The 21,838-nt window shown below is 56.5% G+C and overlaps 4 protein-coding genes across 4 annotated transcripts; 3 read left to right on the forward strand and 1 right to left on the reverse strand.

Annotated features, from left to right (window-relative positions):
- Window positions 1-653: 653 nt before the first annotated feature.
- Window positions 654-2,965, forward strand: QBC33DRAFT_173234 (L-lysine 6-monooxygenase (NADPH-requiring)-domain-containing protein). The gene is made up of 2 exons (XM_060422358.1): window positions 654-1,971; window positions 2,081-2,965. Exons 1-2 carry the CDS (start codon window positions 998-1,000, stop codon window positions 2,769-2,771), a joined length of 1,665 nt encoding a protein of 554 aa, XP_060288235.1. The 5' UTR covers window positions 654-997; the 3' UTR covers window positions 2,772-2,965.
- A 1,054-nt stretch (window positions 2,966-4,019) lies between these two features.
- QBC33DRAFT_173273 (Nonribosomal peptide synthase) lies at window positions 4,020-19,488 on the forward strand. Its single transcript, XM_060422359.1, has 3 exons — window positions 4,020-10,710; window positions 10,786-10,856; window positions 10,913-19,488. The coding sequence occupies exons 1-3, from the start codon at window positions 4,468-4,470 to the stop codon at window positions 19,308-19,310; spliced, it is 14,712 nt and encodes a 4,903-aa protein (XP_060288236.1). The 5' UTR covers window positions 4,020-4,467; the 3' UTR covers window positions 19,311-19,488.
- On the reverse strand, window positions 19,469-20,668 carry QBC33DRAFT_173206 (DUF1264 domain-containing protein). Its single transcript, XM_060422357.1, has 4 exons — window positions 20,409-20,668; window positions 20,233-20,344; window positions 19,728-20,168; window positions 19,469-19,665 (listed from the first exon to the last, which is right to left on the reverse strand). The coding sequence occupies exons 1-4, from the start codon at window positions 20,493-20,495 to the stop codon at window positions 19,628-19,630; spliced, it is 678 nt and encodes a 225-aa protein (XP_060288237.1). The 5' UTR covers window positions 20,496-20,668; the 3' UTR covers window positions 19,469-19,627.
- Window positions 20,669-20,690: 22 nt separating this feature from the next.
- Window positions 20,691-21,836, forward strand: QBC33DRAFT_525473 (isochorismatase family protein YddQ). Its single transcript, XM_060426813.1, has 2 exons — window positions 20,691-21,385; window positions 21,476-21,836. The coding sequence occupies exons 1-2, from the start codon at window positions 20,990-20,992 to the stop codon at window positions 21,659-21,661; spliced, it is 582 nt and encodes a 193-aa protein (XP_060288238.1). The 5' UTR covers window positions 20,691-20,989; the 3' UTR covers window positions 21,662-21,836.
- The last annotated feature ends 2 nt before the right edge of the window (window positions 21,837-21,838 follow it).

The following is a 21,838-nucleotide window of genomic DNA, read 5'->3' on the forward strand; positions in this document are numbered from 1 at the left end:
CCACCCCTCCCGATGTCGCGCCAGCCGCCTCAGTGCTGGGTCGATTCCCCACCCAAATGTTCCTGGAAGGAAGGGAGAGGGAAAAAAAAAAGAATGCGCCGACTTGTTTCCCACCCGGGTGCCGCCTGCATAGCCGATCAGTCGCATTATTTCTGTTCCCCCATTAATTTTTTCTTCTTCCTCGGTCTTGTTTCCCTTTCCTGCCCTCCACGAGCCCCATTGGATGGCTGCGGGAGGGAGGCGTCGCTGGGTCTCTGGGAGGGAGGGTATGGTCTAAAACAGTTTGAGCTGCGCTATCTAATTGCCTAGCTCGCCGGGCTGGCTGGGCCTTTGCCTCGGCCAGGACTATCAAGGACCATCGCGCCCACCGCCTTCTTCGTATCCTATCCGCTGGCTGATCCCAGCTCCACTTGGACAAGCAGCTCGCTTGTCCTTCCCGGTTACCTATCTGCGATGCGGGAACCATCGCGACGAAATATGCGGGCCCTTTCCGGGAGCAACCATCAATCACTCGCGCGCCAGCCCCGAGGTACCGGTACATGTGCATGGCTCTCCCGCTCCGTAGCATCGAGACCCTTAGCTCATTAACTCAAACTCATTAACCTGGCATGATTCTCGAAAGGGAAATCGAATGCCGGCCTGGGTAGCTCTGTTCCTGGAACTGCCCACCCTTTTTAATCAGCTCCAACCCCAGTCATTGAGCTGCCAGGACCCCTCCACGTCCCTCCTTCAAACTTCGACGACTTTTACGTCAAAGCATGACCCAAGCGTAACGCGGCAGCGCGGGAAACACGAAACGGTTCGTTGCAAGCACCCTCACAAAAAGCAAGCCAGCCCGCCACACCCCACGACGGCCATACTCTAACCTGTTGTGTTGTTAGCCCGTCGTCCAAGTTGCCGCCGCCGCCGCTCCTTTTCTTCTCCTGCTCTCGCCGTGCCGTCCCAGCCTCTTTTACTCTCTCCGACTTGAGATATCCCAGCTCGGAAGCCGGTAAACATGTCGCCGCACATCACCGTCGAGCATCAGCAACCCAACGGCATCGGGATCCATCCGGAGCCTGCCGCCTACAATGGTAACAATGGGGCATCCGTTGTCAACGGTATTAACGGTGTGGGTACACACGGTGTAAACGGCCTCGTGAACGGTGCGCCCCGCGTCAGTCACGTCAACGGCACCGCCAACGGCCTCCACCGTACACAGAGCCCACACCTGCGCGCCTCAGATCCAGACGCCGTACATGACCTCATCTGCGTCGGATTTGGCCCTGCAAGCTTGGCGGTCGCAGTGGCGCTTCACGATGCCCTCGAGGCCGGAACAATGAGCCAACGCCCAAATGTCTTGTTCCTCGAGAAACAGCCCAGCTTCGCATGGCATGCAGGCATGCTTCTGCCCGGTGCGAAGATGCAGATTTCATTCATCAAGGATCTGGCCAGCCTCCGAGACCCGCGCTCGAATTTCACTTTCCTCAACTACCTGCACAAGAACGACCGTCTGGTCGACTTCACCAATCTCGGCACATTCCTCCCCGCACGCGTCGAATACGAGGACTACCTGCGATGGTGCGCGGGCCACTTCGATGACGTGGTAAAATACCAGACACAGGTGCTCTCAGTTTCGCCCGTCCCGGACCAGGACGGGCCTTTCAAGGTTTTCACAGTCACGTCCCAGAACCTGAAGACTGGGGTAACAACCACTCACCGAGCGAGAAATGTTCTCCTGGCGATTGGCGGCCAGCCATCAATCCCAAAGAGCCTCCCGGCAAGCAGCCGGAGGGTCATCCACTCATCGCAATACGCCCAGATGGTCCCCAAGATCCTCAGCGACCGGGCCGCCCCTTATCGAGTTGCCGTTGTCGGCGCAGGACAGAGCGCCGCCGAGATATTCAACAACATCCAGACGCTATACCCCAAATCTCGCACATGCCTCATTATGCGGTCAGAATTCCTCAAGCCAAGCGACGACTCGCCATTGTAAGTTATCCCCCTTCCCTCCTTCAGCCCGGCCGCCAAAACCCCTCCCTCCCTCCCTCATTCTCCCTCTCACTCTCTCCCCAACCCCCCTTGACTAACGATCCGGAAGCGTCAACTCCATTTTCAACCCCTCTTTCGTTGACTCGATCTACCCGCGCTCCCCCGAATACCGTCGAAACCTGATCACAGAGGCCCGGGCAACCAACTACGGCGTCGTCAGACTCGAACTGATCGAACACCTCTACGAGACAATGTACGAGCAGCTGCGGAAGCTGGGCAGGGACGAGAGACAGTGGCCTCACCGGATCATGGGCGGCCGGCGGGTGCTGGGCGTCGAAGAGGCCGACGACACACTCCACGTCAAGGTCTGCGTGTCGCCTCCAGGCGAGATGGAGCTCGACGGGCCGGTCGGCGAGGAGGAGGTTCTCGAAGTGGACCTCATAATCTCCGCCACGGGGTACTGCAGGAGCGCTCATGTTGACATGCTCAAGGGCGCGTGGCCGCTCCTCCCGGAGGTTGCTGACAAGGGGGGGTACAAGGATCACGAGACCAGGGACCGGTGGCTTGTTGAGACGCCGGGCAGCAGTGAGGGCGAACCATCCAAGACCAGAGTCATCGAAGTTGGTCGCGATTACGGAGTACGATTTGAGCCCGGAACCGTCGCTGCTGGGTCGGGCATCTGGCTACAGGGCTGCTGTGAGGGTACACATGGGGTGAGTAGTTTTTCATGCTTCTATCCCACACCTCCCCTGCTCACCGCCTCACTGCTTCGAGGAGCTAACATGAGTGAAACTAATTAGTTGAGCGACACATTGCTCTCTGTCCTGGCAACCCGGTCTGGGGAGATTGTAGAATCGATTTTCGGAAAAGGGGTCGGTGCAGCTAAGTATTAAGTTTCTCGCAGCGATTCGGGGCATTTTTTTTTTTTACGACAGCATGTAATTGTGTGAATTAGCTAGCTTGTTGAGAACGTACAGTACATGGGATTCTTTGAATATGACAAGAATGGCGCATAAACCAGCAGACATTGGTATTGCCTAAGGTATGTACCTAGACAGCAGATTAAAAGGGGGTGTGGGCAGAAAAGTCGATCTCCGTTGAGTTCGGACGGAGTTAAACCTCGGCCGAATAAGAATTGCAGTAGCGAAGGTACCCGGTAGGTCAGTCAAGCAGCATCCGAGCATCGGATGTTTAGCACGCTCGGCGCCTGTGCTGCCACTGCAACAGATGCAGCACGCTGGTTCTGCCAGTCGCAGCCCTTGCTTCCCACGCACGCAGCAAAAGGGAAGAGAGCGGGGTCACACACTCACCGAGTCACTTGCAGAAGAAGAAGGGAAAATTATATGGGGAACTGCTCTGCGTGAGTGTTAGACCAAGTCTAGGTACCTATGTAGGGCCAATCCAGTTGCGTATCGTGACGCAATAGAGGGGAGCAACCTACCTACAGTAGTGGGTTTCTTTTTCCCCTCTCCGCCCAGAGACAAGGAACATGTGACGGAATTCGCGGACCCAGCTTTTTTTTTTTTTTGAGGTGTTAAAATGGAAGGCAGCGCCGCCCGACTGAGACACAGGCGTGACAGCTTATGGACAGGAACAGCCGGTACTGCCCGGCCGATGGGGGGCATTTGATACTTTTTTTCGCCCACCAAAAGTACCTAGTAACCATTACCTACTGAACTCGCAGAACATCCAATCTGCTGTAAATTTGGGAATAAGGTAGCTCACATCTCACTCACCGTCGACATTACCTACCTACCTAGAGGTATTAGGTATTAATTAGGTATTAGGTCTATCTGAACAGCGCGTCTCGACCTCGAGCTCAGCACGGGAACCCCCAACTTCCCCAACTTCCCCGTTTTTTGACACGCACCCCGTTGACATCGGTGACTTGCCCCCACACCGGCCCATCCTCCCTTGGTAGGTCAGGTATTCTATTACGGAAGCTTCTCGTCAGTTACTTCCCAGGTAGTTATAGCCTGGAAGGTGCCCCCCAAGTTACCGGGTTCAAGTGACTCAACCACCACCTGCCTTACCCCCCCTTCCACCCTCCCCCACCCCCGCCGTCGTCGTACAATCTATCAGCCTCCCACCAGAACCCCCCCTACACATCACCTTACATATAACCTAGAATAAGACGCATCTTGGATGCACCTTGCTAAAACCTGCCAAGGTGCGCCATCCCCCAGGAAAGACGAAAAAAAGCAACGAGCCCCTTCCCCCAATCACCGGGCTCGTCAAACAAATCCGACACCTCTGACTCGTCGCCTGCCGTGGGGTGTCACCCAATCTCCTTCTCCCTATTACGAGCTTATGGTCCTTGCAGATGCAACCCATCGAATCCGGTAACTGGCCCTCAAAGGGGGGTGTACTGATATATTGGTGGACATATTCAGGTTCTGGACTTGGGTCTGTGAGACATACAGGCCGATTGTTGGCCAACCATCACGACCTGATCTGAGATAAGCCTATCAAGCGAAAAAAAAAAAAAAAAAAAGGATGGAGTCTGCACACGAGGGAAACTTGCCGTCTCTGGCGATCCTGAATCACCCTCCGTCTCGGCTGCCCGGTCCCGAACTGCTCCACCAGCTGGTCCCGAAGTATGCCGAAAGGAACGGCGCATCGGCCATCGAGTACCGGTCGCCAGACGGGTCGAGGAGCTTGCTGTCTTATGAGAAGGTCCATGAGTATTCGGACTCGCTCGCAGCGAGCATCTCAGCAGCTGTGCAACCTCTTCCGACACATGAACCCTTTATTGTCCCTATTCTGGCACCTCAGGGTCCCCATCTTTATCTTGCCCTCCTCTCTGTCCTGAAGGCTGGAGGTGCATTCTGTCCGCTCAACCTGGATGCGCCCCCTGAACGAGTCAAGTTCATCCTCAAGGATGTATCAGCAAGGCTGGTACTCTGCACGTCGGAGATTGCCTCGAGAATCCCGCAGGATGGCCCACAAATCCCTATTCTCGTCCTTAACAAGGATGGGTTTCAGGCACAGACTCAGGCGCGGGCCGTTGAATTGGCACGGCTGCCACAGCCAGCAGATCTGGCATATGTCATGTACACGTCTGGGTCTACGGGAACGCCCAAGGGGGTCGGGGTCTCGCACTCTGCGGCGACCCAAAGCCTCCTCGCCCACGACCGTCACATCCCGGCCTTCTCCAGGTTTCTCCAATTCGCAGCACCCACATTTGACGTCTCCGTCTTTGAGATCTTCTTCCCCCTATTCCGGGGAAAGACTCTGGTCAGCTGCAGCAGGCCCGAAATGCTCAACGATCTCCCGGCTGTCATCAGGGACATGGATGTGGATGCCTGCGAACTCACCCCAACCGTGGCCGGGAGCCTCTTGCGGAAGCGCGAGAACGCCCCAGGGCTCCGCCTGCTCCTCACGATCGGTGAAATGCTGACAAACCCCGTCGTGGAGGAGTTTGGTGGCGGCGACGAGGACAAACCAAGCATGCTCTGGGCCATGTACGGGCCAACCGAGGCCGCGATACACTGTTCCCTCCAGCCGGCCTTTTCTCGGGCCTCGAGAGTGGGGAATATCGGCATCCCACTGGATACCGTCTCTGCGTTCATTCTCCGGATACCGGAAAGTGGCAATAGTGACGCCGAGCCTCCTCACGTACTCTCGGTCGGCGAGGTCGGAGAGCTCGCGGTTGGTGGCTTCCAGCTGGCAAGTGGCTACCTCAACCGCCCCGACCAAACTGCTGCCGCGTTCATTGACAGCCCCTACGGGCCCCTCTACCGGACCGGTGACAAGGCACGAATCCTTCCCGACGGTACAATGGAGTGCGTCGGCCGCATATCCGACGGCCAAGTCAAGCTCCGGGGCCAGCGCATCGAGCTAGGCGAGGTCGAACAGGCAGCCCTGCGGACTCCCGGATGCCACAGCGCCCTTGCAGCAGTTATTAGCAGCATACTTGTCCTCTTCTGCGGGGTGGATGGCGTTGACAATCTGCAAGCGCGGATCCAGGAGTCTTGCAGGTCGTGGCTTCCTGCGTTTATGGTCCCTGGAGATATCGTGCTGATGGACGAATTCCCACAACTACCCTCCGGAAAGGCCGACCGCAAACGGCTGGTTGCGGACTACGAGGAGGCCCGCGATAAGGACCAACAAAGCGTGGGTGCTGCGCAATTCGAGGATGACCTGGAGCGGGAACTGTGCCAGATTACGTCCCAGACGCTTGGCATCGAGGCTAATCCTTCCACGAATCTCCCGATGGCGGGCCTCGATTCTATCGCCGCGATCAAGCTTGCATCTTCCCTGCGCCAGGGGGGGTTTGGCATCTCGGCCGTGGATATCCTGGGTTCTCGGACAATCTCTCATCTTCGTGCGACTCTCAGGCACCGTGAACATGAGAAGGAGCTTTCACTGGAGGCCAACAACAGCAACAACAACAAGATGGAGGGAGTCATCGACCTTGACCAGGATTTAATCGGGACAATACCCGCACTTGAAGGCCGCTTCGGTGACGTCGAAGGAGTCTTCCTATGCACACCTCTCCAGATCTCAATGCTTGGCGAGACCATCTTAAATCCCAGAGCCTACTGTAACTCTGTTGAAATAGCGGTCCCTGGACACTTTCCAGAAGAGTCAATACGCTTGTGGATTTCCCAACTCGCAAAAATGAACGAGGTCTTGAGGACGGGCTTCGTCTATCACGGTGGCCAATTTGTCCAAGTGCTTTGGAAGGCTCTTGAGGCAACCCAGGTCTCCGTAGTGGATGAACTTGATTCACGGTTCGAAATCGAAGTAGAGAGTGGCCTGCTTCACCCCCTCCGAGTTCAAATTTCTCCGCCGCTGGAAAATGGCCAACGGCGCCTTTTGTTCCATATTCACCATGCCCTTTACGATGGGTGGACAGTTGACATGCTGCTGGCAGATATCAACAGACTCTCTAAGCTGGAAGACATCGAAACCAGACCGCAGTTCAGAGAGGTCCTCGCATATTTTGGTTCGGACGATTACTCGGAAAAGTGCGACGCCGCAAGGGGGTTCTGGGCAGAGAACCTCGCAGGATATCAACCGTCTCCCTTCCCACAATTGTCTGCAACAAGGCTCGAATCAGGCCTGACAGCGTCGGAGGAGATTGTCATCAGCGTCGACCCAGCAGAGGTGAGGACCATATTTCGAGAACTCGAGTTCGGCCCTCAAGTCCTTTTCCAAGCGGCTCTCGTGTGGCTATGGAGCTCGCTGGTAGGGAATGAGGACGTTGTAGTTGGCGCGGTTACCTCGGGCAGGACGATTCCAGTGTCGCGGATTGAAGAAATCATGGGGCCGTGTATCGCACCTGTGCCCCTACGCGCGGACATCTCGCGAGTCAGGACCGTCAAAGACCTTCTGGCGACAATACATGCGGCCAACAGATCCGCTCTCCCACACAGCGTGCTTCCCCTGTCGGAGATACAGAAAACGTGCGGGATTTTGCCTGGCCAGGCTCTGTACGACGTCTTGTTTGTCTACCAGGAATCCCTCTACAGCCAGAGCCGGCAGGAACAGGAGATCCGGGAAATCTGCCATCGAGATGTCATCGAGACGAAGCTCCTGCTTGAAGTAGAGCCAAGGGAAGGTTCGGTAGCCTGCCGACTCACTTACCGTCTCGATGCATTTCCAGAACAACATGCCAGGATCTTCATGGAACAGCTTCAGTGTGTGATGCACCATCTTCTCCAGAACTTGGATCAGGAATTGTCATCGATCCGTGCCGCATTCCCCACGAACCTCGTCTCTCTGTACAACACCAACCCCAAGACTCTGTCTGGGATTCCTGACCTCGCCATGGCGGTGGAAGCCGTGGTCCTTGCCAGTTCGGAAAAGACAGCCGTGTGTTTCGCCCATGCCATCTCGGAGGATTCAATGGACTCTGAGATGATTTCCTTCCAACACCTCAACCAACTCGGCAACCAAATCGCGAGGCAGCTCCAGGATAACGGTGCATCACTCGGGAGTGTGGTGGCGATTGTCATGGAGAAGTCAATCTTGCTCTATGCTGGTATCCTTGGTATAGTCAAGGCCGGGTGTTCTTACCTCCCGCTGCTTCCGAGTACCCCAGCGGCAAGAGTGGAAACGATATTCTCGCAGGCTGGTGTTGGTTTGTGTCTCACAGATACGGAAACTTACCCGAAGCTGAAGCAACTCCCCTCCTGCCGGCCCATTGACCTCCAAGAAAGGGGGTTTCGGGACCATGACAATTCTAACCTCAAGATCCCTGCCGATCCCTCACGCATCGCCAACATCATCTACACTTCAGGCAGCACAGGGGTTCCGAAAGGGGTCTGTGTCACGCAACTCAACATTACGAGCAACCTCGACGTCCTCTCTAGGATATACCCCGTACCTGGGGACTCAAGGCTCCTCCAGTCTTGTTCACAGGCATTCGACGTATCTGTCTTTGAGATATTCTTCGCGTGGACTCGAGGCATGTGCCTTTGTTCGGCGGTGAACGACACGCTGTTCGAGGACCTGGAGAGATCGATTCGAAAGCTGGAGATCACCCACTTGAGCATGACACCCACCGTTGCCTCCTTGGTAGAGCCTGCCAACATACCCTCCGTTGAGTTCCTGGTTACCTCCGGAGAGCCCATGACGGGGGCCGTGGCGCAGAGATGGTCCAAGCAGCTCTACCAGGGGTATGGCCCATCCGAGACGACCAACATCTGCACCGTCAAGAAGATGAGCCAGGCCGATATAATCCAGCATTTGGGATGGTCCTTCGAGAACACGTCTGCCATCGTTCTGCACAAAGACGCCTCTGATGCTGTCCCGTACGGCTGCGTTGGCGAGCTTTGTTTCGGCGGAGATCAGGTCGCCCAGGGGTATCTCAAGCTGCCAGAACTTACATCATCAAAGTTTATCGACCACCCAGAATTCGGCCGGTTGTACCGATCCGGTGATCTTGGACGAATGCTCCCGGACGGTTCCCTGGTAATCCTTGGCAGAGTTGACGACCAGATAAAGCTACGTGGCCAGCGGATCGAACTGGATGAGATCAGCGGGGCTGTCAGGCAGTCAGGCGAGGTCTCGGACTGCATCACACTGGTTGTCAATCGTGGAGATTCAACTGCTGACCAACTTGCCTCCTTTTACGTCTTCGACAGTGGCACTGAGGACCCTCCGCGATTGGAACCCCTTCAGCTAGATGACAGGCTGAAAGCCGTCAACGCGCGTTTATTCCAGCTCCTTTCGTCCAAAGTCCCCACATACATGGTTCCAGCTTTCCTGATTCCCATCTCCAAAGTACCTCTCACGGCAGCGGGCAAGCTGGATAGAGGCTGGCTCCGACGGACCTTCCGGCATCTCGAGCAAGCGTACCTCGAAGCAGCATCTTCCTCTGTCGATATGGCTCCTGCTGATGGGCAGTGGACGGAGTATGAGAGGCGAGTCGCGGATGCGGTATGCTCGAGCCTATCCGTGCGACAGGACGATATCCAGAGATGGACACCGTTCACAAGCCTGGGCCTCGATTCCATCTCTGCTATTGGCCTTTCTCGGCGGCTCCAACAACAGCTCAACAAACGCATCCCGGTTTCAGTCATCCTTCAAAATTCGTGCGTGACTCGGCTAGCGAAAACGCTCGAAATGACTGGGGAGCCAGACCGAGACTCTGTCGCTATTAACTTGAAGACATTCTCCGATGAGTTTGAAAGCGGGATTCGGTCGAGATGCGAGGGCCTGGGAAAGCGAGTCGAACGAATCCTCCCCTGCACGCCACTCCAAGAAGGAATGCTTGCGTCTTCGGCAAGCCGAGGCTCGTACCTCAATAAGATGCTCTTCAGTCTTCGTTCGGAGCCAGAGTTAATCAAGCGATGCTGGGGCCTGATGTGCGAGAGGCACGGGATCCTACGGACCTGTTTCGCATCAACGAATGATACCCGCCACGCTATTGCTCAAGTCGTCTTCGCAGATTGGCAGCCGCGGTGGCACTCCATCGACAGCTCGGGTGGTACGATAGACGACTGCGTGTCTCGCCACGCTGCAAGTATAGGCGAGGCCATTGACTCGATGGAACCCGCCGTTTCGTTTGCCATAATCACGCATGAAGCCCAGACCTACCTATCATTTATCTGCCATCATGCTTTGTACGACGCCGTGGCGGTTGAGCAACTACTGCTCGAGGTGGAAGAGCTTGTACACGGCCACACACTACCCCCAGCTCCCCCTCTTGAGCCATTCCTGAGAGAGGTTCTGACTCCGTCCTCTACTCGTGAGGGTTTCTGGAAGGAGCAGCTGGCTGGACTTGAGCCCCTCCAACTACCGCAGATTGAGAGCGGGAACACCGAGAATCGACAGGAAATCTTGTCGTGTCAAGTCGACATGCCCCTGAGCGAGGTCAATGAGAGATCCAGGGAAGTAGGCTTCTCCCTTCTGGCTCTATGCCAAGCTGCCTGGGCTTCTGTTCTCGGGGCCATTCTGCATTCGGACGACGTCTGCTTCGGCAATGTTGTCAGCGGTCGGTCGGTTCCTGTTGACGGCATCAACGAACTGGTCGCACCCTGCTTTAATACCATCCCTGTACGCATGAGGTTGTCGGAGACGAGGCGGAACATTGACCTCATGAAGGTCTTCCAGAAACTGAACCCGATGATCCTCGAGCATCAGTTCACCCCGTTGAGGTTTATCCAATCCCTCGTCCCGCGGCGCGGGAACCGGCGTTTGTTTGACACCATTCTGCTTTTGCAGCAGCATTCTAGACCGTTAGATGAGGAAATCTGGGCATTAGAGCGCGATGACGGCGAGATGGATGTAGGTTTGGCCGTTTCTGCATCCCCCCTTTGATGAGCACTGATTAATGGTAGTTACTGACTACGTTACAATAAGGTACCTCTTGTTTGCGAGTTCATCCCTGATACCCACAAAGACAAGCTGTCGATAAAGCTTCACTACGAACCGTACGTCTTTCTCCTCCTAGATTCTGGTTCCTGAGACTGACCTCGACCTGATTTAGGTGTAATGTCTCGAATACCATGATAATATTAATATCCGATCTTCTCCGTCACTCCGTCGACCTGTGTCTCAACTTTCCAGCATCGCACGTTCCCGTTGCGCCGAACCTCCCTACCGCATTTGTGTCCAGGCTGTCAGAATTCAAGCCGCAACGGGCGGAGTCGACAGAGGTCACAGCAACGCAGCAGATCGAGGGAGATAACTGGTCCGAGATGGAGTTGCAGGTCAGATTAATCCTTTCGAAGCTATCTTCCGTGCCGGAAAGCAGCATCCGCCACCAAACAACAATCTACCAGTTGGGCCTAGACAGCATCAACGCCGTCCAGATCGCATCTCTTCTCCGAGAACGGGGTCTGGCCATATCCGCCAGCGATGTGATCGAGCACAATACCAGCCAGCAACTTGCTCTCCACATGACCACGAAACAGGCAACACCCCCCCGGCAGACCTACGACCTCATCGACTTCCAGAATCGAGTGAGGCCACAGTTGGCCAGCTTCGAAATCCCGTCGGACGCGGTAGAGGCAGTCCTGCCCTGCACTTCCCTCCAGGCTGGCATGCTTGTGCAGTTCATCAGGTCCGGGGGTCAGGACTACTTCAATTTCATTGGCCTCCGTCTCAGCGGCAGTCATCGTCTGTCAAGCTTAGACGATGCCTGGGCTGTACTCACGCGCACCCACCCAATCCTTCGGACAGGCTTCGTCCCAATACACGATAAAGACGCTCCGTTTGCAATGCTACAATACAGTGCGGATTCAAAACCCCCTCCGGTACTCGCAGTGGAAGACGGACACCTTTCGAGTTTCAACCTCGAGAAATGGAGGCTTGACGCGGCAGCGGCGTGTATGCAGCAGTTGCACGAACCGCCGTGGCAGGCGGTGTGCATGGACGGCGAAGACGGCCTGCTTGTGCATCTGGCCATTCACCACGCTCTCTACGACGCACATGCCCTGCGTCGTTTGCTCGACGATCTCGCACGAGTATGGAGTGGAATCTCCCTTTCTGCCTCTCCACGAACCGAGGAGGTGGTGCTTGACATTCTTGAACAAGTACAATCTCAGGCAAGCAATCATGAGGGCTTCTGGAAGGAGCAGGCCAAGAACATGGTCGTCAACAAATTTCCAGTCCTAACGCCCCTACGAGAGGAAACACGGGCCATCCTGGTTGAGTCAATGACGAGTAATCTACCGTTCTCGGATATTGAGAAGTCGATCAGAGCTTCCGGCTCCACCATGCAAGCTGCCATCCAGGCTACCTGGACACGGATACTGTCGTCCTATCTGGGGGAGTCCTCCGTCACTTTCGGGACTGTGCTGTCCGGTAGGAACTCGGAGGCAACAAAGGACGCGGTATTCCCGTGCATTACGACGGTGCCAGTTATTGCACAGAACGATGCCTCCAATAGACGACTCCTGGACGCCATGCTGAGATGGAGCGCCGACCTCTATAAACAGCAGCATGTGCCCCTGACGCAGATCCAGCGGTGGGTTGGGCATCCCGATACACGACTATTCGATACCCTCCTTGTCTACCAGAGGTTCAGCCCCAGTACGGAGGTGTCTTCCTCGTGGAATATCGTGGATGACCTGTCCAACATTGACTATCCGGTCTCTATCGAGATCGAACCGGGCCAGGGGAACAGGCTTGAGTATCACATCACTTTTTTCAGCGATATCTTACCCCAGCCACAAGCAGGACTCCTTCTCGAGCAGTTTGACGCCACGCTGTGCTCCCTGGTTACTTTCCCCGATGGCCATGAAAGCGACCTCTTCGAGTCTGTGCCCAGGCTATTCTCGGTTACACCAGCACAAGAACCTAGTCTGCCTTCTGAGGAGAGATTCCTGCATCAGTTTGTCGAGTCTCAAGCGCGCAAGACGGCGAATAAGACAGCCCTCCGTTTCGTCCACGATTTTGACGGATTGCATCCCCTTGACAGGACGTGGGCCTACCGAGACTTGGACGAGAACGGCAATCGGGTAGCACAGATGTTGCTTCCTTACGTCAAGGTGGGAGATATCGTGGCTGTCTATTTCGACAAGTGCCCCGAGGCGTTCTTCGCTATTCTAGGCATCCTGAAGGCTGGCTGTGCCTTCGTCGCCCTCGATCCCAATGCTCCGGCCGCCAGAAAGGAGTTTATCCTGAGGGACTCAAGCGCGTCCGTCCTCCTGACGTCCGCGGAGAGAAGAGCCAGCATGGACTGGATTGCTAGCGCTCCGGTGCTCACTGTCGGCGAAGATACACTTCGATTGCAGTCCTGCCACTCCGTCCACCTGCAGCGGGAGCTATTGCCAAGTGATGTCTGTTACTGCCTCTACACCTCGGGCACCACGGGTACCCCGAAGGGCTGCGAGATCACGCATGAGAACGCGGTCCAAGCCATTCTAGCGTTCCAGGAGCTGTTCGCAGGTCGCTGGGACGAGACGTCTAATTGGCTTCAGTTCGCGTCCTTCCACTTCGACGTGGCCGTTCTCGAGCAGTACTGGAGCTGGTCGGTCGGGATAACGCTTGTGGCGGCCCCGCGCGACTTGATCCTCGGGGACCTTGCCGGCGTGATATCCAGGCTCGAAATCACACACATAGACCTCACTCCAAGCCTGGCTCGCCTTCTACACCCAGATGAAGTCCCCACACTCTGCAAGGGCGTCTTCATCACCGGCGGAGAGCAGCTGAAACAAGAGATCCTCGATAAATGGGGCGAGAAAGGGGCCATCTACAATGCCTATGGCCCTACCGAAGCAACGATCGGGGTCACAACGTATCCCCGCGTCCCCAAGAATGGCCGATCTTCCAACATCGGGAGGCAGTTTGTCAATGTTGGCTCATACGTCTTCAAGCCGGAGTCTGAGATGCCCGTCCTCCGAGGCGCTGTGGGAGAGCTGTGCGTCTCTGGCAAGCTGGTGGGTAAGGGGTATCTTAACCGAGGAGACCTCACCGCCGAGAGGTTTCCGACACTGGCCCGCTTCGGAGAACGGGTGTATCGTACTGGGGACCTGGTCCGCATCTTGCACGATGGCTGCTTCGACTTCCTCGGCCGTGCCGATGACCAAGTGAAACTCCGCGGCCAGCGGCTAGAAATAGGAGAGATCAACCACACTATCCGGTCCGGAGTGGGGGAGGTCACGGACGTGGCAACGCTGGTGGTGCGAAACGAGAAGCAGGAGAAAGACTTGCTTGTGTCCTTCGTTGTTGCTGTGGGACACCTCCAAAATGGCGAGAAGAGGGAGAAGAGCACTCTGCACGTCATCACCGGCCTGGGAGCCGTCGAGCTAGGCAAACGGGTCCAGGACTGTTGCCGGGAGAAGGTGCCGGGTTATATGGTTCCCACTTATGTACTGCAGTTGCCCTACATCCCGCTGTCGTCCAACAACAAGGCAGAGGTCAAGGAGTTGAAGAAACTGTTCAATTCCATGGACCCGGCACTGCTCATCTCGGCCGGATCCACAACACAAGCTGCTGCCTCGGGCGGCCGACTGAGCAGCACCGGAGAGAGGATTCTTAAAGTTCTGGCGTCGATGGAGTCCATTGATTTACATCATCATGCCGGCCCCTCGACGAGCATCTTCGAGCTGGGGATCGACTCAATCTCCGTCATGCGCTTCTCCATAGCTCTGAGGCGAGAAGGGCTGCCCCAGTCGACCCCTACGATCATCCTGAAGCATCCCAGACTGGGAGATTTGGCCGATGCCTTGGACTCTCACACAGCATCTGCCCACTCGAATTCCGAATCAGCTGCTCGCCAACTCATCCAAGCCTGCCACCATCGACACAGAGCGCACGTGCTGAAAGAACTCGGGCTCGAGCCCGGTCAGGTCGAATACATCGCTCCGTGCTCGCCGCTACAAGAAGGGATGATATCGCGCTCGAGAATGCCGGGTGTCGGGAGCGCATACTTCAATGCGTTCCGGTTCGAGCTGTCCGACGGGGCGTCCATTTCTAACCTCAGGATGGCCTGGCAGAGAGTGTCAGACGCCTGCGCGGTACTGAGAACCTGCTTTGTCGAGACGACCGATGGCCACGTCCAGGTTGCCTTGACACCCGCGCCTGTTTTGTGGACAGAGCTCAGTGTCAAACCTGACGAAGACCTGGAGAGCGTGCTTGGGGCATACAGGGAGTCATGGATTGAGACTAATCGGCACAACATCTCTCAGCCGTTTGACCTACTTTCCGTCGAGACCTCGGACAAGGTGCTCCTCGTTGTTCACATTTTCCACGGGCTGTACGATGCGAACAGCTTTGAACTCATGCTGGATCGGGTGATTGGCGAATACTATGACACGGAAAGAATTGATTACGGGCCAAGATTCCTCGACGGGCTTGTTCGCGGGCCATTGAGAAGCTATTCGTCGTGCAAAAGCTTCTGGGTCGACCACCTTCAAGGGGCATCATCTCAGCCGTTCCCTCAACTTTCTGCCAATCCAATCCCTCAGCCAACAAGCTGTGCAAGGGATATTCCGTTTGAGAAACTGGATGTCGTGCGACTTTCTCTTGGAGTCACCCACCAGTCAGTCATTCAAGCAATCTGGGTGTCCGTCATCCAGCAGATCTTGTCAAACAGCGGGAGTATTGGACTCATCACTTCTGGCCGCTCGATCGATCTCGAAGGCTCAGAGAATATTATCGGGCCACTTTTCAACACCGTGCCGTTCCGGGCTTCCGTGTCCGGGGACTCTGAAACCTGGTCCTCGTTGATCGGGAAGTGCCATGACTTCAACGTTGCCATTCTGCCATTCCAGCATGTTCCCCTGAGGGACATTCAGAAATGGTGCTCCGCCGGAAAGCCGCTGTTCGACACGCTGTTTTCATTCCAGAGGATGGCGGCTCGGACCGGGCACGAGAGGACGCTCTGGAAGGAGAAGGAGTCGACCGTTGATCCCGATTTCCCCCTGGCATTCGAAGCCACACTAACGTCCGACAACCGACTCCGGCTGCTCCTGGTCGCTCAAGGCGGAATTGCGGACTCGGATGTCCTGTCCAACCTGCTGGACCAAGTCGAGGAGGCTGCGGAGAATGTCGCCAATGATCCCAGCCGCCCGGTTACCCAAAACGGTAAAGAGATCCAAGTCGGCGTCCCATGTGAGGCAATTTCGGTGGGACAGAATCAGGAGGCGAAAGAGGATGTTGCTTTTGTGTGGACGCCCACGGCAGACCTGATACGCGAGCAGCTTGGTGTTCTTGCTCAGGTCCCCCCGGAAAACATCGCCGCTACGACGCCGCTGTTGGAACTCGGCCTCGACAGCATCGATTCCATTAAGCTGTCGACGAGATTGCGCAAAGCTGGCTTGAACTTGACCACCAGTCAGTTGATGAAAGGGCAGACAATCTCCGGCTTGGTGCGACAACTTCGAGAGCAGCCCCGGACAAGCACAAACGGACATGTGGTGACAAATGGAACTTCAAAATCCAGCAGATTGTCGACAGACCTTGAAGGATTTCTTTCTCGGATCGGATTCGACATGGGGGCGGTTGAGCGAGCCCTCCCTGTCACGCCGTTGCAGGATTCAATGGTTGCCGAAATGATACAGTCAGACTTCCACCACTACTTTAACCACGACATCCTCGAGCTGGAATCTGATGTCGACCTCGACCGACTCAAGGCCGCGTGGGAAACAGTGGTGGAAAACTCGCCAATCCTGCGCACCTCGTTCATCTCTATTGAGAGCTCCGATTTCAATACCGCCTTCTGCCAAGTGGTTGAAAAGACAGCATCTCTGCCTATCGGCGAGTTTCGGCTGACATCTGTGTCTGACCTGCCCGACGTGATTGATTACGCAAGGCGGCGGGCATGCAAGACTGCGGGGAGATCGAACTTGGTACAGCTCGCGTTCGCAACTGTTGATACCCAACGATATCTCGTCCTCTCCATTGCCCATGCGCTTTACGATGGCTGGTCCCTTAGTTTGCTACACGCCGATGTTCAGGCAGCCTACAACGGGTCTTATGTGTCCCGACCTTCTTACGAGGACCATCTGGGCGAGATCGTAGCGTCGTCAAGCCCCGAGGCGCAGGGTTTCTGGTCTGGCTTTCTGGGTGGTGCGCCTGCGACAGTCATTCCGAGTAAGACACCTGAATCTAAGGATCTGCGATCCGCCAACATCAACCGAGCCGAGGCGTCGTCTTCTATCCCGCTGTCACGCATTAAGGCATTCTGCAGGCAGATGGCCATCTCTCCGCACATCCTTGGGCAAGCATGTTGGGCCGCGCTTCTGGCGACGCGAGCGCGGTCTCTGGATGTGACATTTGGTGTCGTGCTCTCGGGTCGGGAGACGGAGCTGGCCGAGACGCTGATGTTCCCGACCATGAATACCGTTGCCATGCGGAGCGTCCTCCATGGCGACGTCTGCGGCTGGCTGCAATACATGCAGGAGAACATGGCGAGCATCGCGCAATTCCAACATTTTCCGCTCCGGACAGCTCAAAGGCTCGCCGGCGCTACCGGAGGACCGCTGTTTAACTCGCTCTTTATACATCAGAGACAACTGGATCCCGCAGCAAACGGCGGCAAGCAGTTGATGAAATCGGTTGACGGGTCCTCTGCCGTGGATTATCCTGTCTGTGTTGAGATGGAGGCGGGCGAGGCTTGTATGATCTGGAGGGTAGCTTGTGACTCTGACCATCTTGCGGAAGGTGACCCTGGTCTCCTGCTGCATCAATTGGATGCCGTCATGAAGCATCTCATTAGCTCTCCAACTGCCGACGTGCTTACCTTTGACGGGGACGAGATTTCGGTCTGCGGTCTGTCGCCCTTCCGTCTCATAATGAGCCCGAGTTCCCAGAATGGGGTGGCCGAGTCCAATAACGCAGACGGCGATGAGAGTCTCGAATGGTCAGAAAAAGAAGGGCAAATACGGGCGGTCCTGGCGGAGTTGTCGGCAATCCCGGCTCAGTCCATCAGGAGATGGCACAGCGTCTACCACCTGGGCCTCGACTCCATCAGCGCCATCAAGGCGAGCTTCCTCCTGCGGAAGAAAGGCATCTCCCTCAATGCTCGCCAGATCCTGGGGGCGAATTCAATTACCGAGATGTCCGAGCTGGCCTCCACCCCGCCTGCAGAGATAAATGGGAAGCACCACGGAGGAGACGGCGTTGGCTTCGCGCCGTCTGTGGGAGACGTCGATGTGGCGGCTGTCCTTGCCGCCAACGGCCTTGATGCGTCGCTGTTCGAAGGCGTCCTCCCGGCGACGCCGATGCAGGTTCACATGCTCAGCGCCTGGCAGAACACGTCCGGGCAGGTGTTCTATCCCGAGTTTCGCTATCTCCTGCGCGGCGTCGGGGACCTGGATACTATCTTCTCGGCCTGGCAGACCTTGGTCCGGGAGAATCCCATTCTCCGAACGAGCTTCGTGGCGACGGCGTCGCAGGGCTTGCCGTTCATCCAGATGGTGCACCGGCCAGGATCTGAGCCGACCAACAACGTTATGGAAGGAGCCAACGGAACGGGGCGGGGCCTGGGGCATTCGCGTCAGCCGTTCGTCTCACTGCAAGCCAAGTCCAGGGGTGGCTCACAGTGGGGCTTGAAGCTCGCGATTCATCATGCGCTTTACGATGGTGTCAGTCTCCCGATCATCATGGAACGGTTTAGGGTGCTGCTATGCCAGAGCAAGTACCCATCGAGAGACGCGAGTCATGATCAGACCTGGAAGCGTTTACTGTCTCTGCAGACGATGGATGCAGAACGCGAGAGAAGGAGAAGTTTCTGGGTTGAATACCTCCGAGGGGCGAGGACCACACCATTCCCGGCCATTCCAGCGTCTGCGCTGCCCAAACAGTCAAAAGCATCAGTGCGTCGTACCGCACAGCTGACGCGCTCAGCCATCGCAGACGTGTCGAATCTGCAATCCACCTGCCTGGACAAGGGGATCAGCCTCCAGGCCCTATTTTTCGCCGCATTCGCCAAGTTCCTCGCAGCCGAATCGGGGCCTGACGACGACGACGGCGACGTGGTTCTCGGCATCTACGTGGCGAACCGCCACCTCGTCGACGGCATGGACGACCTCCCCTACCCGACCCTCTGCATGGTGCCCCTCCGCGTCCGGCGGCCGCGCCGCGGGTCGTCGGACCTCGTCGCGGCGGCCGGGGAGGTGCACCGGGACGTCCGCCTCATCTCGTCGGATGCGCGCCTGCTGGTCGGGCTGTGGGAAATTGGGGCCTGGACGGGGGTCCGGGTCGACTGCTTTGTCAACTTTTTGAGTCTGCCGCCGGTGGAGCGGGCAGGTGGGGCGGTTGGGCTGGAGGTGGAGGAGGTGGATGGTGCTGGGATGGAAGGGGTTGACGGGCAGATGAACGGGGAGGGAGAAAGTATCGGGGTTGCTGGGGCGTTGGGGGAGCTCGCCATCTCTGAGAATAGAGTCCGGGGCGCTTATCCTGTGAGTTTGTCCATCGAGGTCAACATCGTCTTCTGAGAATTGCACGCTAACCAGGCAGCAGAATGCGGTCGATATCGAAGTGGCGATACGGGGCCTGTCTATGGACATTGGCGTGTTCGGTCCGGGGGAATTGGTGGGGCCGGAGGGGGCTGAGGCGATTGTGTCGGGGGTGACTGGTATCTTGAGGGGGTTGGGTTGATGAGTGGTGTATGAGACGGGACTGTAATGCTGCTGTGGGGGTGAGAGGGAGTTGATACGCTGAACGGAACATAGTGTGCAGGTGGAGATTTTTATAAAGGAAGATGGTAGTTTTTACGCGCAATTTTTTGTTTACAGCTGATAGACTTGTCCCCCTATTCAGTCTCAGACTTCTTCCACGCGGCATCGGCATCTAAACAGTCAATATCATCCTGGTAGTCAAGAACAAAGTGCAGCGCAGATCAGCAAACTCACCCGGATGGATCTCAGGCTCCCCAATATCCCCCCTAACCTCCTTCTTCCTCCTCCAGTCGGTCCCGAACCTCTCGTCCCGCTCCCCCACCACAGCATCAAAGTCAAACTGCCCGTCGGCCGTGTAGCTCGTCATCAGCTCAGGCCCGCCCAGCGGCAGCTCGTGGCCGCGGTCCACCTGCCACAGGTGGTACGCCTTGCCGTACAGGTGCACCACGTCGGCCATCTCGGCCGTCTCGGCGCGCTCCCACGCCGCCGAGGGGACCACGGAGGCGGGGAGCGGCATGATCAGCATGCCGGATTTCACCTCGTAGACGTGGCTGTGCCACAGGCGGCGCTCCGGGGCGGGGAGGGTGGAGTACAGGGTCGGGGTTATCATGTATTCTATGCCGATTAGGCGGGCGGTGGGGAGGGCGCTGTCGTAGAGGAGGCATTGGCGGACGTCTTGGGGGTTGACCGTTTAGTTCCATGTTTTTATGTTGTCCACTTTTGCAAGGGGGCTAAGAACCTTCTGTCAGGTGGCTGCAGTAGTGGTTGGCCTCGACGTGCCGGGTTGGGTCGGAGGCGTAGACGTGGAAGGCGTTGAGGTGGGCGCAGATGCTCTTTACTGGGGTGAAGTCCTTGGGATGGGGAGGGAGTTCAGCGGGCTGTTTTGGCCGACTATGGGGGTTTGGGGATACGGACCTGGGCCAGTGAGGCTCCTGTTTCGAGGACTTTGCTCTTGGTGGAGAGTGGCTCTCCGGGGAGCTTGGGTGTTTGTTCGGTGCTCATTATTGATGATTGAGAGGTGATTTACGCACAATGGCTTTGTTGCAGGATAGATGGACGTTTACGTCGTGAAACATCGATATATAGGTAGGATATGTCTATGGACCTTGCTTGAGGTTGACGTCATGGTGATGGTGATCTTAGGGTCATGACGAGGAGAGCAAGAGATGGCAAGATCACATAGTAAACACAAGACAACACTATACGACACACCACGACACACCACGACACACCATGCATATCATGAAGGCGCCTAAAGATCTGAGTCCTACAGAAGATGACCTTTCCGTAAGAGGGAAATAGTTCGCCCGGAACCAAGCCACTCTCTGCATTGCACCTTAACTCGTGACAAATACTGACTAAGCCCCAAATGCCAACGCGGGCTATAAGAAGCGGGCGGGCAGCCAAGCTCATGTTCTCGTTTCGATGAAAACGTGTAACTCACCGAGCGCCACGATTCCTCCGACCCATCGCCATCATCATCATCATATCCCACAATGAGCCCCGCCCTCTCCTTCCGCCAGATCGTCGGCGCCCCGCCCTCGACGGCGTCGACGGCCGACAGCACGCTGGTGATCATCGACGCGCAGAACGAGTACGCCGAGGGCGCGCTACGCGTCAGCAACGTGGCTGCGTCGCGGGCAGCGATTGCGGGTCTCCTGAACAGGTACCGCGCTGCCGGGGGTAGGGTCGTCCACGTCGTCCACGATACACCCGCTGGTGCGCCGGTCTTCACGCCCGGGACTAGACTGGCTGAGGAGTTTGAGGAGCTGGCTCCGCTTGAGGGGGAGAAGGTTGTCCGGAAGAATCATCCGGGGTCGTTTGCGGGGACGGATCTGCAGGAGTATTTGGATGCTGGGGAGGGAAAGAAGGTTGTCTTGACGGGGTATATGGTGGGTTATTTTTACTCAATTACTCTTAATTGTTTAGACATAGCACGGAGAACTCGTGGAGGGGAAGATAGTTGCTGACAGGAGTTACAGGCACACGTCTGCGTCTCCACCACTGCCCGACAGGCGGCTCAGAGAGGGTATGACGTTCTCGTGGTCGAAGACGCCGTTGGGGATAGAGATATTCCCGGCGTGGATGCTGCGCAGCTCGTTAAGGTTGCGCTGAGTGAGATTGGTGATGCGTTCGGGACCATTGTTCAGAGCAAGGACATCAATTGATTAGGAGCCATTCATCTTGAACGCGTCTGTAGCAGGGGGCCATGGGATTATTTATGAGTCACGTTGGTTCTATACTCTAGTTGAGGACGGGTTTCAAGATTCAAGATGGCATTCATTCATAGCTGCTCGCACCTACGCCTATTTGGCAAGTAATTGATCACACACAAGCCAGCCCAA

The sequence above is a fragment of the Phialemonium atrogriseum genome (assembly GCF_030411735.1).
Source record: "Phialemonium atrogriseum strain 8032-3 unplaced genomic scaffold QBC33scaffold_2, whole genome shotgun sequence".
Taxonomy (NCBI): Eukaryota; Fungi; Ascomycota; class Sordariomycetes; order Cephalothecales; family Cephalothecaceae; genus Phialemonium; species Phialemonium atrogriseum.

Bases quoted from the DNA above. Each gene is read 5' to 3' on its own strand.
- QBC33DRAFT_525473 (XM_060426813.1), top strand. From the start codon at position 20,990: ATGAGCCCCGCCCTCTCCTTCCGCCAGATCGTCGGCGCCCCGCCCTCG. The intron at 21,386-21,475 runs GTGGGTTATTTT...CAGGAGTTACAG, and splicing joins TTGTCTTGACGGGGTATATG to GCACACGTCTGCGTCTCCAC.
- QBC33DRAFT_173234 (XM_060422358.1), top strand. From the start codon at position 998: ATGTCGCCGCACATCACCGTCGAGCATCAGCAACCCAACGGCATCGGG. The intron at 1,972-2,080 runs GTAAGTTATCCC...ACGATCCGGAAG, and splicing joins CCAAGCGACGACTCGCCATT to CGTCAACTCCATTTTCAACC.
- QBC33DRAFT_173273 (XM_060422359.1), top strand. From the start codon at position 4,468: ATGGAGTCTGCACACGAGGGAAACTTGCCGTCTCTGGCGATCCTGAAT. The intron at 10,711-10,785 runs GTAGGTTTGGCC...CGTTACAATAAG, and splicing joins GCGATGACGGCGAGATGGAT to GTACCTCTTGTTTGCGAGTT. The intron at 10,857-10,912 runs GTACGTCTTTCT...GACCTGATTTAG, and splicing joins ATAAAGCTTCACTACGAACC to GTGTAATGTCTCGAATACCA.
- QBC33DRAFT_173206 (XM_060422357.1), bottom strand. From the start codon at position 20,495: ATGAGCACCGAACAAACACCCAAGCTCCCCGGAGAGCCACTCTCCACC. The intron at 20,345-20,408 runs GTCCGTATCCCC...CCCCATCCCAAG, and splicing joins CAGGAGCCTCACTGGCCCAG to GACTTCACCCCAGTAAAGAG. The intron at 20,169-20,232 runs GTTCTTAGCCCC...TCAACCCCCAAG, and splicing joins CTGCAGCCACCTGACAGAAG to ACGTCCGCCAATGCCTCCTC.